Consider the following 15534-nt stretch of genomic DNA (forward strand, 5'->3'; position numbering starts at 1 on the left):
AGTTTGCCAAAAAACTGACACCCGCCCGATTCGCGGCATTCACGGGCACGGGCGCGTTCACGGGCTCGGGCGTACCGTTTACACGCTCGTGAACGTGACTGTGCCCGTTGAATGTCGATTTGAACGCGCGCGTGTGAACGTAGGTACCATAAAGTTTTCGTTGCGCGCTTGCTCCGTCCCGCAACCGCTCGCAATCCTCTAGCTCTATTTCTAGTGTGTTACAGGGCCCTTACTGATTATCTTTGAAATTTCAAATTCACGTTCACAAATCTATGGTATGTACTTAACATCAGCGATTATATTTGAACCATAAATAAGAATAAAGTTAAAATCCTACGGATCCCCTGAGGCTACTGAACACTGTATTTGGTTATTTACATTTATTACAAACTTCTAGGTAGGTATGTGTTAAAGAAAAACAAAGAAGGTTCACTAAACTAATTCACAATAAAAATTCTACATATTGTTACACAGGTTCAATGCCTTTTGTAGGTACATCGAAAGTCATCACATTGCTCTTGAAGATTGGAAACTGTTGTAACATAAAATATTAAAATTGCAGTATGTTATATGTACATGTTAAATTGTCCTTCTTTCTTCAGACCGTTCATAATGGCAATAGTCATCGTAGTAGTAGGTATGTTAACTACCTATCTATGGTATCTATATTATATGTATTCCTTATTTAAATATATCCAATTCTTATGGTATGATAATTTAAATGTTCACAACTTGTTTCGAATAGGCAAATAAGATGCATTAGAACTTTCTCAGCGTTAAAAACGTACTACCAAAAGACAACCAGACTAACTATAGCTTAACAAAGATAGTGACACTCCCATGGACCCATGGTGCGCGGGGGAGGTTACAGCGACGACACAAAGGGTTGTTCCCGATGCCTCCAAAATGTTGATCCTACTACTTATTATCTCCAATAGCGTTGGTAATAATACCAAACGCTTAAACACCACTGCAGCCCACGTCCCGAGTGTCACGAATTTGCGAAACTATAATAAAAGTTAGTTCCTAAAAAGTTTAGGTACCTACCCTACCAAGTTACCAAAGAGATAAATGTCAGTACCTTAACATTTATGTGAATTCTGCTGTGCGTGGCTATGCTAATCACGCTAAATATCTCACTTGATGCTGTTATTTTTTTAAACTTTCAGCCTAGATTATTAAAATGATTATAAAACAGTATAAGTATAGGTACCTACATCATTTTAATGATAATGCAGGTATAGCCACTAGAAACTGGTGAACTTTTCGAATAGGATCATTTAGCAAGTAATTAAAATAATTATAGATTTAGATGCACCCATACAGAGAACGAGACTGAAATAGTGGCAATAAACATTAATATGCACTTCATATAAAAACATATTTTGAGACAATGTTCGCATCTAGAGATATGATGACGTTTGTTAGAACATACAGGTACCTACATATTTTTAGGCAAGCAATACGGGGCACTGACGAAGTAAACACATAACAATTATCTTAAAATTGTAATCTCCCATAACTTAATTACATACAAGTATGAATCCGAACAAATTGTCATGAGGCTATGACTCAGCAGTCAGCTACGAATATGATGATACTAGAAACATTTATGGATTGTGTAGAAGACGTAATCTAAGCTTTATACAAGGTAAAGGTTCTCCTAGTTTGTAGCCGTCACCCGTATCGAAGCATCAGGGACCGCAGCCAAGTGCGGTGAAGCGAGAAGACGTAGCGCGATCTCGTATAATAATAATTAATATGCCCACATTGCCCACTACATTGAAGCATATGATTTTCTCACGTACTGAGCTCTTGCAAGATTATAACGCATAAGCAGAATACACGTTTACATACCATATTATAGTATACAAATATTCTAACGCTTATAACTCGAGCCTCTAAAAATATAGTGACAGAGTACTAAATGCAATCCCACAAAACATAAATTACAATATCTATATTTTTTACATTTTTACAATAATAAAATGGTTCAATGTTATCGTGTCTTTTACATTCTTTGTAAATCAAACACTAGGTGTTATGATCAAATACTAGTCAGGCCCAGCGTCCACCAAAGCGGTGGGCGACGGAGAAGTTTTTAAACAACCAATAGAATTTCGTTATCCAAACGTCTTATATTCCTGAGCGGAGAAAATCTTTCGATTTTTTGAGAACTTGTCAGCTCCGCTCTGCTTTGGTGGAGTCTGGACCTTAAATTATACAATCAAAAGTTGTTGATTATTGATTGAACTACCTTTAATTTTGAAAGTGTAATAAGCTTTTTTACAGAATTCGGTTAATAGTTGAATGCGTAAGTATAATTTCCACTTATTAAAATGTTTACAATGGAGTAGAAACCGAAATCAGTCAGTTTTGCCTAAGTGTTTCGGTGCCATATGAAGCAAAACGACTATGGGCTCCTCTGTTTAGAAAGCTTTTGCATACGATTGTACAAGAACGAAATTGGCATAACAAATCTTGAAAAATACAAAGATACTGCGTTCTTATTGACTTAACACCATCAAGAGAAATAGGTATTGTTCGAGATAAAAATAATTGTCACTAATAGATGAACCAGACTAGTTCTAGTGTTAAGCGAACTGTGTAATAAGAAGTACTTTACTTCTTACAAGCGTGACCACAGACCACCAAACTTCATATATTTTATGACGGATACAATGTCCCACTGTTCATTGACAAACAATTAAGTACGCAAATGGTATCCTGCAGGTAAGTGGCACAACCTGAACACTACACATCAGTCAATCAATTTTGTATTTGTTGAATTAGAACACGAATAAGAGCGTTTTTATTTCGATGCAATGCGACAATCGAATTTGCTTTGGTCTCAGAACATAGTATAGTATATAGATTTATAAATTCTTCAATGATTCCAAAAAAGAATTCAGTTTTATATACAAACATACAATAACATAATTTTATGTACTTTATACCCTTACAAAAATAATAAAATTTTACATTATTATGAACATATAAACAACTAAGTAGGCATAACATAAGTATGTAGTTATAAATACGTTCATTAAAACTATTTGAATTCAAGACGCCAAACATTACATCAATGAACCTTTGCTGAACAACACCAGTATGATACAGATAAATAAAATTAATCTAATCTATATATGTATTCAACTACAATAATAGCACAAGACGAAATATTTAATAAGTTTCAAAGTGCTGGAAATAATGATGAACAATAACAATATTATTTCAGCATATTGTTACATAATTAAAGAACAGAAAGCAGCTTTCCACCATATCTTATGTTTAGTTAATTATGTGTATTTACGAAGAATCATCTACAGCCTGGCAATCACTCACATGGTCCACGTACCGAACACCCAGGGGTAACTCAATAAAGCTTGGAGCAAACATTTCATACATAACTTTATTTCTTTCTGCCCTACTATCAAAAACATCCTCATGTTTTATTGTAATAATATGAGGATATTATTTTGAATAAAAAACGTTGGAAGAGTAGTTGGGAATAATTTTCGCATTTTGTAAAATTTAATTTAACAAGGAACAATAAAATTAGGCACATGGTTATAACCCACCACTGACAGTCCTGTCAACTGTAATTACCTAATGTTCTGCTACCGCGTGAACCATGGGAGTGTTTTTAACGAGCTTGCCAGGCTGTAGTAATAACTAATATCCAGTATGGCTTTCCTTTTTTTTTTGTAATTAATATATGTAGAAAGAAATTATAAATATAAAATTATACTAGTTTGTATAAACAAGTTTTTGTACTGTATTAATGATAGTGTTTTAAATAAAGGTGTAGCTATTAGCTCTAAATTAGACTATTCCTGCCAAAACAATTTTAAATATTAGCTATGTGAACTTCGATGTTTACTTATAAAGGTGACACATTCAAAACAGAATTATTCTTTTGTCCTAGGCAGCTCATACAGTTTAAGTTAACAGTGGTTTCATTTAATTAAGTTGAAACTATTGCAACAGAGATTTAAGAAACCAAGCAGGCAATCCACTAGTCTGAAACCACTCCTACTAACCATTCAGAAATATATAATACATATAAAAATAATTACAAAAATCGAGTTTTATCGCGACAATTAGCTTGCGGTGCACATACAAACACTACATTTAAATCACTTCAGCTTAAGTAAAAAGCACTTTGTTCATAAATCATAACTTTTCATTAAGAAACAACGCACCCATTCTTGTCTGGTATATGTCCATCTGATCTCTCAATCTCTAGTAATATAGCATGGAACATATCAGTTACCGACTGAAAAAGGAATTATGAATATTAATGCATAACACATGATTGCTAGATAGATACTTATTAAAACAAAAAGTGATTAAGGATTTAAGGGGTCACTTGAACTCTTGATAAGAGTACAAATTGCAAAAGTTCTCACCTCATTCCTCTTAGCACTGGTCTCCACAAATGCAGCCTTCCACTTCTCGGCAAGTCTCTTGCCTTCCTCTGTACTAATTTTTCTTTCTAGATGAAGATCTGTTTTGTTACCAACTAAAACGATGGGGACACTGAAATTGAAAATTTTATATTTAAAAAATAATTCATCTTAAAATGAGGAAGTGCTATAAAGCAAATCTACTCACTGTATTTTTCCAACCATGTCCAATAGTTTATCATAAATAATTTGTACTATTTGAAAACTTTTACTTGATGTGATGGAGTACACTAGTACATAACCATGAAAGTCCATACTGTATTGAAGAGGGAATATACTGTATTCATCTTGTCCAGCAGTGTCCACAAGCTTTACTTCATATTCAGTTGAATTCAGCCGGATAAACTTTGTGAATGCTTAAGGATAAAATACACATCATATAAATTGTAAGACTTGCCTAAAGTAGGAACAGTTTGCTTAAAGTTTATTTCAATAAAAAAATAATCGTATAAATCAATTAAACGAATCCAACATCTCTTCCCTAACCTAAGTCTCAATATTGATATTTCTTAAGTCTAAATATCTTACAACGAAATACCTATATGAACATTTTATCAAATAATATTCATGAAAAAAAAATGAATAAATGCGACTTGACCATGTGGAGTATCGAACTTTCAGTACACAAAGATTGATCGTACAACGACCGTAGCGTGACAAAAACATGTTATCAATAAATGCTTTATAAATATACTTACTGTTTTCAATTGTAGGATCGTAGGAGTCAACAAACTGACCTTCTACAAACTGTATAATTAAGGATGATTTACCTGAAAACGATATAATATTATTATAACGTCACTAACACTAAATAAGACGCACAAGTCTTTGAAACGATAACATTACCCACGGACCGGTATCCCATCATAGCAATCTTTCTTTGCTTAGACGGCATCTTTAAATTGTTGTAAATATGAACGTAATTGTTAAAATAGTTAGGCGCAAGATATAATTAATAACACAAGTTCAAGAAATTCATAATTCTCCTTCTCCAGGACTTTTTGCTTGACAGGAAGTCTGACATACAAACGTCAAAGATCTTTTGGATTTGACATTTGTTGTCATGAGAAGCGAAGAAAAAAAAATATAGACCGAAAAAGAGAAAAGAAAAAATCTCTTTTCCTCGTTCTAGATTTCTTCGAAAGTAGTACCAAAATATCACAATGCATTTGATTATTTTTTTGTAAGTAATTTTCCATTTATTAAAATAACGATAAATCGCTGAGCTACCTCTCCCTCAATCTCAACAAAATTTTGTTTGTTCTAGACTTCTTCGTATTATAATGTAGGTATTCGTTATTTTCGAAGATTTAGTCAACGTCAAGGTAGGAAATGTTCATTGTTTCAAGCGGTTTCAAGTTTTAAAGATTCAACTTTTCATTTTGCAGTCAAGTCATGTCAATGTCAAGTCAATTTGGTTGTGTTGTGATGTCATCAGATCAGTCATTGTTATTTTTGATCAAGTCCATAATATTTCTGTCTTCTTTCTATTTCTATTAATCCATTACATTCTTTGCTGTCTATGGCAAAGATTTAGTGTGTTTTAAAACTTACATTAGAGGCGTATTGGTTGAAATTTTCAGTTTTTTGGCACTATCAAGTCAATGCAGGTATATAATGTTGTGAATCATTCATCCTGTGTTGAGTGACACTTGAAAGATAATAATTTTGTTGTCTAAATCACTGCTACTTACTTGTCTGACTCTTTGGTGTTGATTTAACTTTACAGTTTGCCTAAACATGTCTGTAAATATTCCCGAGTGCCCTCCGAGCCTGAAGTCAATCCAGCACTATTTAAAGACTGCTGCAGAGCATGATACCAGGGATCCAGTCGTAGCCTACTGGTGTAGACTCCATGCCTTGCAAGTAGGACTAAAAATCACAAACAAGAAGACACCTGAAGAGACAAAGCTGCTTATGGGTATGGTATAATCTCTGTAATAGAATTGTATAAACTTATTTCTATTTCTCACACATAGAAAATCTTTTCTTATTGGATTTTATATTGGATTACGTGTTGGATGTTTTACTTGTATTCCTTCCTTCAGCTTTAATGGACTGGTTAGAAGAATGCAAGAAAATCAATAAAGATAATGATGCAATCATAAATGAGGTAGCAGCACAGGCCCATCTTGAAAATTATGCACTCAAGCTGTTTTTGTATGCTGACAAACAAGACAGGGAACAAAATTACGGAAAGTATGTCATTTAATTATTATTATTCAATAATTTTTTTAAACTAAATTTTTCCTCATCCAATTAACATGGTGATGTTTTCCTGAATGAATTGAGGCAATTTGTTTAGTTAAACTGATTGGGACCAGTCTCATTTAATTCCCATACAATACCATTAATCTTGACTATGCAATTGAATTTGATTGTTTGTTAAGTTCAACAAATGTAATTTGAAGAGGTAATAAATGAGTTAAGTGAATTTATTGCTGTAATGTGAAGAGAACATTCACTCAAAATGATTTTATTTTTCAGGAATATAGTAAAAGCTTTCTACACAGCTGGTATGATTTATGATGTTCTGACTACGTTTGGAGAGCTGACAGATGAAGCAGCTCAAAACAGGAAATATGCCAAGTGGAAGGCTGCCTACATTCATAACTGTCTCAAAAATGGAGAGACTCCAGTTCCAGGTGAAGATTTTTCTGTATTAAACAATACTTGGTGGGCCGTAATCCTTTCCGAAATGTAGAGATGATTGACAAGCTTGATTCTTGGAATGCTTTATCTATACATGATGTTTTGTGCAATTGTATCACTGAATATTATCAAACTGAACTAAAATATTACCAAGAGCATCTATATTATCTGTGTGAGAAGTATATCCTGCTAATCAATATCATAAATTATTTATTTATTTCTCAACCTTACCACTAACATTACAGACAGGTACATCCAATGCGTTAGGGAGGCACTTATTTAAAATACTAACTAGCTAACTAATTACAAAAATAAAATAAAATAAAAAAACAACAAAACACAAGATATTTACACAAAATAAATTTAAAATAAAATAGAATATAACAATAATAACAAAAGTATGTCCTATAATCCTAATCTAGCTTATAACATAATATAAACAAAATCATCCTTGCGAGTTCACTGAACTGACACGAGAAAATGACTATATTGTTCTGGATTTCGTTAATAGTACGGATCGCTCGCGTGAGAGGCGTTTTGGCCAGTAGGTTGGTCCTGGCAGTCGGCACTGACAGCAGTGGCGGGCGCCGTCGTCTCTCCACGTAGCGGTCCGGCACACAGAGACAAGCACCGTAGTACGCCGGGATTGTGCTCCTTGCCACGGAGTAATTTAATTAAATACAATATAAGGGCAAATTCTCGCCGCACCTGTAACTGGTTGTACCCGACCATACCCAGCACGAACAATGTGGGGTACATAAGTGGGTACAGCGGATACACCCCGTACAGCCTCCAGAATAAGTGGCGCGTGAACTTGTTCTGCACGCGCTCCAGCATGACAGAGTATTTGGCTTCGTGTGGAGCCCATATGACACCACCATACTCCAAGTGACTCCTAACGAGTGCGTCGTATAATACCCTTACTGTTGTTATATTCGTAAAGCCCTGCGACTGCCTAAGTACAAAGCCTAGGTTTCTGTACGCCTTCTTACATATCTTAATAATATGCTCGCGAAACGTGAGCTCTGGAGTGAGATGAACCCCCAGATCACGCACCTGTGTCACTCGCGTCATGGGTGTTGCCTCTGCTTTGTACTCATAGCAGACAGGGCTTCGCGAACGCGTAAAGGATATTACCGAGCATTTGGATACATTGAAGTATAGTTTATTGTCATGACTCCACTTCACCACTCTGTCAATGTCATCCTGGAGTCGCGTACAGTCCGACTCGTCCCTTACCTCGAGCAGCAACTTGAGGTCATCCGCGAACAATAAACATGTAGCATGTCTGACGACTTCCGGCAAGCTGTTTATCATGATGATAAATTCAAGAGGCCCCAAGTTGCTGCCTTGGCTTACTCCAGACCTTGTAGTATGGATCTGACTCAAACCCATTATAATCAACATACTGTTGACGGTCTTTCATGTAGCTGACAAAGAACTGCAACAGATGTGGTGTACAGTCAATATCAGCCAGCTAAATGTGAAAGTTTGTGAGAATGTATGGATGTATGTTTGTTATTGGAGGCAAAAATCCCTGGATTGATTTGGTATGTAGTTAGGTGATACCCTGGATTAACACATAGGTTACTTTTTATTGGTATCACACCCTCGATTAACAAATAGGCTACTTTTTATCAACACACAACACAAGCGGAAGTTAGTTATCTATTTGGGAAGTAGTTCACTATGTGGTGTAGCAAGAGCACTAAAATCTTTGTTCTCAATTGTCTATAGCAGGGGTGGGCAAGTTGATAAGACGAAGAAGGTTATGAACAAAATCTTGTGCGATCTACCAATTTCATACATCTTGAAATCTTAAATGAATCACCATATTTCAGTGCCTTGTCACAATTGTCTAAGACTACTAGTCCACCGATATCCCACTGGCGTTTTATGAGCGTTGACGTCAATGTCTCTGTCGCTTGGCAAACATTAACCTTACGTCCACTGGACGCAACTTTAACGTTGTGCAGACACGACGTTGATATCGCGTTTAGCAGACCTTAATGCTTCACACCCGATGACACGATGTCGATGTAGACATTAGAGAGACACCGACGTTCGTAAAACTCCAGTGTCAGTGGTATAACAGCCTCATAGTAATAATGCCCGCGCGTGAGGTCGTCTGCGATCAACCATTTGGCCACATCTCACATGGTTACAATCTAAATTGATAGTTATATTTGTCTCAATTTAACTATTTTATAATTGAACTATTTTAGGACCAATGCAATCAGAAGGTGATGAAAATGCAGAGGGCACTGCAAATGATGGTCAACCTGACGCCGCACCTGCGCCCACCGCTACGGATATGCCACAAGTGCCGGGATTCACTACAGTCACTCCAGCAACTCCACCTGTTGCACCATCAAGTTTTAACAGTTTCCTACCTGATCCTAATGCGGCAATGAGAGCGGCATCGCAGCTTCCTCCAGTGCCATATACCCCAGATCCAAATCCTGGTGGCTTTGTGCCCTATGATCCATCTCAGCAACCACAGCCTGTGCAGCCCCCAGCCAACTTATATGGTGATAATAGAGTTGCACAGTTATCTCCAGATCAAATAGCTAAAGCTCAGAAATACTGTAAGTGGGCTAGCAGTGCCCTCAACTATGATGATATTAAAACTGCCATCGGCAATCTCAAGAATGCTCTAGAACTACTTCAAACTGGACGTGATCCTGCTTGAATTAGCAGTACATAATAATTATGTGATATTTACTGTATGTACATTTTTTATGTTTACTTTATGAAATAATGTTTATGGTGAATTTAAATGCTTATTATAGATAACATTATTTATATGTATACATCATATTATCATAAGATTTTGTAGGCTTGCACGCGTTGATACCTGAATACAAGGCAGCTTTAAAAATTTGATTTTTTGTATAAATCCCGCTCCACAAAAAGATGCGGTAAAATAACAGCAACGAAGCATCTGCATATAATGAATTTGAATTCGCTATTTTCGTATAAATTATTCAGGATCACAGTTGAATAAACGTAGATTAAATCTACGTTTGATTTACTGCCGCGTCTTTGATGTCGTTCTTAGTGTGCAAGCATTAAAATTTCGAAAACACTTTTGATGAATATCACGCCCGTTAGTGGGACAAAACTGGTGTAGTGCTACCTGATACCTTGTTCACGAAATCCCAGTAGCAGTTCACAGTACTGTTTCTGGGCCAGAAACCCGCGTGAAGTCCCATAAAGAACAAAGTTTGGGACTAACTTTACAACTCGTAAAATAATAATTTACATTGGTTTTCGCCAATCAATCACATATTATATAATCAAAGTATCAGGTGATAAAAACTGGAACTCTCACTTGCATCCAGTTAGAATGAAAACCGACAATAAAATCTCTTAATAGTTAAGGAAGATGATTTCCGATTCAAAAGTTACATAAACAAGAAGTTCAACATGTATGATGGATAAAATAAAATCAAACTATTTGGTTTTCTTTACTTTAAAATGTATAGTAGAAATAAGCAACAAGCGAGATATAAAACATACAAATAAAATCATGTTAATAAGTAATACTTTCCATTTATTCATTGACTATTACTCCACTTACATCACACTTCACGTAATAAATAGTAATAATTATCTAAAATATAAATAGTAATTTCTATTTTATGAACACAATATAAATGTTGCATTTAAGTAACTTAGTTAAGAAGCTTTATCGTGTCACATGATTTTATAATAAATAAGTACGTACTGCAGATATAATTATTAATTGAAACAAAATATTGTTATGTATAAAAAAAGCTGTGTTATTGGTAGTGATTGAGCAAATAATATTAACCATGTATATTTTAAAGGTGCCTCATTAATTTTTATTTTTTTAAAGTGCATTAAATATTAACTATGAATATGCGCTGGCAGTTATTGTTATGAATCTACAAACATCACACACATACACACCACTCACACAATATAAAATGAACCTAGCATATATCGCTTAACTTAATATCACTTTTAGATACAAATTACACTCACTGAAGCCTATCTCACCTAGAAATAGAAATTAACTTGTTCAGGTTGGTTCTTCATGTGCATTGTCAGGGATTTATTACTAAAAGCTGATAAATTTAACGTAATTATTCGCAACTTTTGACTAGCATCATCACAGCTTAATTAATTACCCATCGAATTATATTTCTAAGATACCCAGTAAATTGATGAACGTCTCCTACACTAAGACATTCGAAATTAATTCAGTAATAATTCAAAGTAAAATTAAAATTTTACTCTAAAATATGACGCTATTACAATACCTAAGCACAATGCCATCGCTTAGAAAAGAAACTTATTTCATAAAACTTATTCACGCTTGAGCCCATTCCCGTTCTGAGTAGCAGAAGCTCTCTCCAACTCTTCTCGGCGGCTAATTTGATACCTGTTGCAAAATTTACAGTTAATATAGGTGTTTAATTAAAGTCAAGTTCTTAATTGAGAATTGTCCTAAATTATCATTAAGACTAGATAAACATCACAGGTGGTTCGAATTAAAACGGAATTTAGCACATCTGAAAACTATGGGCCTTACCCTGCGATAAGATATTAATAGATAGCTTTGTGTGATTTTTAAATGTATCTTTGTTGGAGAGCACTCCTTTTACAGTTTTTTTTTTTTAATATGTTGTGAACCGATTCTAGATTTATGTGAATATCATATGATGCTATCTCTAAAGCCATTTTGTAATTACAATATACCAATCGGCTGGAACGTGTGTGTATTATATGAGCGACACAACGGTTCGTCATCGCGGATTCCCTGGCCGATTGCCAATGTAATGCTAGTGTGCGAGAGCACTAATTTTATTTCGTAACTCTTGTTTATAACACATAAAAATTGGTCAAGGTGCACTACCCTTCGAGAAACTATTGAAGTAGATGGTACAGGCAAAATTTAAGATAGGTCTCCATAACAAGTTCAATCTAGTTAGCGAAAACTAGCTCATTCTTTTTTTATTGCCCGACATTGTTTGAACTGAAATTCTTTTATATTTCCAGGCAGTTCTTTGAAATTCATATGATTGTTTTATATCAATCGTGCTATGCTATGACATGCATACGAAGAATATTCGGCTAAATTTGACCAGCATTGACGTCAATAATTACTACCCACGAGTATTGCTACGGCCAGATCTCAACGAATCTAGATTTTGTGAATGGGTTAGTTTTGAATCCAATCTTATTATCAAACAGCAATGACTTAGGCGTACAAGTAAATAATTGAAATATATTACCAAACAACAAGTCTTCCACTCAACATGAAGAAGAACACAAGTGCGGGGGCGCAGCGGTCGAAGGGATCGCCTACCATTACATGCGAATATGCTGCTAAAATCATCAATAACACGAGGCCTATGTTAGCTGTATTCTTGATTTTATCTGAAATCATAAAACATTATAAATATTCAAGTACCTATGGATGGAGGTCTTGAGGTATGTACCTATTTAATTTGATTAGCTTTATTTGCGGTGGGACATTCGGCATTTAGCACAAGAATAAGATATTTTATTTGCTAGAAACATGGTAATACAAGAAAGTTGAAGTTTTAAGCTTTGTCTGAATGGAAAAACTACTGATCAGGTATTCATGCACATATTTTCACTAACACCTAGTTAGGGATGTTCTTTGAAGTAGAGCTACACATTGCTCTTTATGTGCTGAAATACGGTAGTGGGTCGCGTTATTTCTTTCAGCGTAGACGAGCTATAATTTAGACTATCTCTGGTTGTAAAAATGTGAATTATGACATCCTCCAAATCGAATATAAGTGATTGTTTAAACTTACGACTAGGTATAGCTGCTAGAGCTAATCCAAATAAGATTTCGAGGCCACCGACAGCCCTCCTGTACCATTTCGAAGGTAGTTTGAAGTCTAATGTTTCCATCAATGGAAACACTTTTGCGTACCTCACATATTCTTTCCTCTGAAACAAAAACATTGTTGTTAGATCAGATCAGTGCCTACGTGAAATCAAACAAATTCCGTTAAACATACGCGAAAACGGAATTATCACAGCAGTCTTTTCGTTTGTGGTATGAACTACTTAACGCCTAGGTACGTCGGGGCACTAGAAGTAGTTCACTTGGGGAGGTGAAAATCAAGAAATTTCTAAGTAAGAAAATAATTACATAATACCTTATTCTCTTCAATTCATCTAACAAATAAAAGTTCATGTTTCAAATAATAACTTTCAATATGACGTTAATTAGGTATACCTACCGTATCGCTAAGTCAAGGCCAATATTTGTAATGCTGTACAATCCTGATCTTTTTACAATGTTGTTTAAATGTATCTGTCGACTATTGGATCGTTAATGTTTACATGATCACCAAAGCGAAAACTATTTCAAGGCAGTCTTTATTATAGATATCCCCGATATAACAAATTGCGTAAAATACGTAGGATATTGAATGAGTATGTCGATTCCAGACGGACGCTAGATCCGATCCACCAAACTCATCTAGACATAAATATAGTTTTAACTATATTTTAGTGAGCTACATAGGCAGTCACCGACATTATTCTATTCTATATGTCAACTCCACCTGCGTCGCGTTAATTAGGCACCGCAAACTAGGCGATATGCAGATGTGGCCAACATTTTACAAATGATTTTTGGTTAAAGTGTAAATTGGTAATGGAATATTATCATTTTATCATTCATCATGAACCGCACCAGAAATTAAGTTTAAAAAATATTTGGTGTGTATGTACCTCATGTGTGGGTACATAATGGGTAAATGGGCGTGTCCAATTTATTGATCTTTTGGGTAATAGGTATAGGTTGAAACTCTAGATAAGGCGTAAGTACCTAGGTATTTAGGTACCTACTCACAATCTCTACAGTTCAAGTCTGAACCTATCAAGTATTTATGTCCGGTAGTTCAGCAGTTTTCGCAAAACTTAAATACCTATTCTTAGTGTGGGAACTACAGGCCTAGCATACATTTTTACTTGGGTCACTATCTAGAAATTCACGAGACGTGATTGTACCTATGTGTTGAAAAAAAATTAAGTGGAATGAAGCTACATGGATTTAATGTTCTGTTCATAAAATTGCTGCAGAACTCGCAATACCTATGCATTCCTCAAAGAAGTTACCTATTTATTCAATTGCCAACATTGTTGTAGCAGGAGGATCGATTGAAAGGGATCTGAATACAAATTAGCAACATGCGCCAACAAATAATAAATAACAGATGATTAAGAATCGGCGCAGGGGGGATCCGCGGCTCGCGATCAAGTCACGCTGTGGGCTGTCGCAACGAGACGACTCTGTGGTGGTATTAGGCGGCAGGCCAAATACCAAAATAGCAAGCCACTCGCTCTGCTACAAAAATCTAAATGCACCTACCGACCTTATCGCCTGTTTGCTACAAAAAATAAAGCTATAAAATGCTTACCAAGTCTTTATGCAGTTCCTTCGATATAAATGGGGTTAGCTTTGTTATTCCAACAAATATAAAAAACACTCCCAAAAGGATTGACAAACTTCTTAACACGATAGAACCCATTTTTGACTAACACACTTCAGCGAATATATCAGCAGCACTATTTAAATCACTAACATTATTATTAAATATGAAATATTCTAAAGATTTTTCGCACTTATATAATTATTTATGAGACATATTTTATATCTTTGTAACGAGTACTTTTGAAAATTATTATTCACAATATTCAATAGCGTACTTGCGTCGAAACCATAATTTAATTGAATTTTAAGTCAAGTATCAATAGGTCCAAAAATACAAGGAAGTTAGAAGCAAACACGTTTCGCGCCGGCGCGAAAAAATCCATACCGAACTTGGTTAATGTTACCAGAACAAAAAAATACCATTAAATCATTTATATTGCTTGTATCATTAAACCTGAATAGAGATTTTATTTTTATCAAGTAGGTATTGTAGGTACGTAATTTACGTTTATAAGTAAATTATTATTGATTATATTTAAGGTGTTTAATTAATTCTTAAGTAAATGTTGATAAGCGGCGTTCAGAATATAGACGGATCGTGTCATGTCACAGCTCACGAATCACAAATTCACGAATGAATGAGATATGAGATCACTCACCACGCCTGAGATGAAGCTCATGGCTTGGTGAAAAAGCTTTGTAATGGGATTAAAGTCCAGTGAAAATTCAGCTTTCAATGTTTTTGAGATATACTTAGGTACTTAATATGTATTTCATTGGAAGCATAGACCAAAAACTTCCTAGTAGTCGAATAGCGCGACTGTTGTACCTGCTCGTGGTAGTACCTACCTACTCGGTTTCCGGGTCCGGCCGAAACAGCTTTGTGGGTTTTAAAAAACTTTCACAAAGCAGCCCGGTGGTGATTGATTAATACACCCATCCGTGTGCACGTCGGTCATGCTC

The 15534-nt window shown here is 35.2% G+C and overlaps 3 protein-coding genes across 3 annotated transcripts; 1 reads left to right on the top strand and 2 right to left on the bottom strand.

Moving 5' to 3' along the window:
- Positions 1–1494: 1494 nt before the first annotated feature.
- On the bottom strand, positions 1495–5503 carry LOC124630345 (GTP-binding protein Rheb homolog). Its single transcript, XM_047164207.1, has 5 exons — positions 5316–5503; positions 5168–5239; positions 4618–4825; positions 4413–4542; positions 1495–4279 (listed from the first exon to the last, which is right to left on the bottom strand). The coding sequence occupies exons 1-5, from the start codon at positions 5362–5364 to the stop codon at positions 4190–4192; spliced, it is 549 nt and encodes a 182-aa protein (XP_047020163.1). The 5' UTR covers positions 5365–5503; the 3' UTR covers positions 1495–4189.
- A 385-nt stretch (positions 5504–5888) lies between these two features.
- LOC124630189 (vacuolar protein sorting-associated protein VTA1 homolog) lies at positions 5889–10002 on the top strand. Its single transcript, XM_047163925.1, has 5 exons — positions 5889–6079; positions 6199–6390; positions 6518–6668; positions 6957–7114; positions 9347–10002. The coding sequence occupies exons 2-5, from the start codon at positions 6210–6212 to the stop codon at positions 9811–9813; spliced, it is 957 nt and encodes a 318-aa protein (XP_047019881.1). The 5' UTR covers positions 5889–6079; positions 6199–6209; the 3' UTR covers positions 9814–10002.
- Positions 10003–10660: 658 nt separating this feature from the next.
- On the bottom strand, positions 10661–14988 carry LOC124630191 (novel acetylcholine receptor chaperone). The gene is made up of 4 exons (XM_047163929.1): positions 14558–14988; positions 12938–13076; positions 12386–12530; positions 10661–11532 (listed from the first exon to the last, which is right to left on the bottom strand). Exons 1-4 carry the CDS (start codon positions 14666–14668, stop codon positions 11457–11459), a joined length of 471 nt encoding a protein of 156 aa, XP_047019885.1. The 5' UTR covers positions 14669–14988; the 3' UTR covers positions 10661–11456.
- Positions 14989–15534: the final 546 nt, after the last annotated feature.

Source organism: Helicoverpa zea, chromosome 5, assembly GCF_022581195.2.
Source record: "Helicoverpa zea isolate HzStark_Cry1AcR chromosome 5, ilHelZeax1.1, whole genome shotgun sequence".
In the NCBI taxonomy this organism is placed as follows: domain Eukaryota; kingdom Metazoa; phylum Arthropoda; class Insecta; order Lepidoptera; family Noctuidae; genus Helicoverpa; species Helicoverpa zea.

What these genes read in the sequence shown, in the direction of transcription:
- LOC124630345 (XM_047164207.1), bottom strand. Translation starts at nt 5,364, where the DNA reads ATGCCGTCTAAGCAAAGAAAGATTGCTATGATGGGATACCGGTCCGTG. An exon ending in CGATCCTACAATTGAAAACA is followed by an intron (nt 4,826 to 5,167) that starts GTAAGTATATTT and finishes TTTATCCTTAAG; the next exon opens with CATTCACAAAGTTTATCCGG. An exon ending in CCAGTGCTAAGAGGAATGAG is followed by an intron (nt 4,280 to 4,412) that starts GTGAGAACTTTT and finishes TTCCTTTTTCAG; the next exon opens with TCGGTAACTGATATGTTCCA.
- LOC124630189 (XM_047163925.1), top strand. Translation starts at nt 6,210, where the DNA reads ATGTCTGTAAATATTCCCGAGTGCCCTCCGAGCCTGAAGTCAATCCAG. An exon ending in AGAGACAAAGCTGCTTATGG is followed by an intron (nt 6,391 to 6,517) that starts GTATGGTATAAT and finishes TCCTTCCTTCAG; the next exon opens with CTTTAATGGACTGGTTAGAA. An exon ending in AGGGAACAAAATTACGGAAA is followed by an intron (nt 6,669 to 6,956) that starts GTATGTCATTTA and finishes TTTATTTTTCAG; the next exon opens with GAATATAGTAAAAGCTTTCT.
- LOC124630191 (XM_047163929.1), bottom strand. Translation starts at nt 14,668, where the DNA reads ATGGGTTCTATCGTGTTAAGAAGTTTGTCAATCCTTTTGGGAGTGTTT. An exon ending in AGGAACTGCATAAAGACTTG is followed by an intron (nt 13,077 to 14,557) that starts GTAAGCATTTTA and finishes TTTTTGTTTCAG; the next exon opens with AGGAAAGAATATGTGAGGTA. An exon ending in TCTAGCAGCTATACCTAGTC is followed by an intron (nt 12,531 to 12,937) that starts GTAAGTTTAAAC and finishes TTATGATTTCAG; the next exon opens with ATAAAATCAAGAATACAGCT.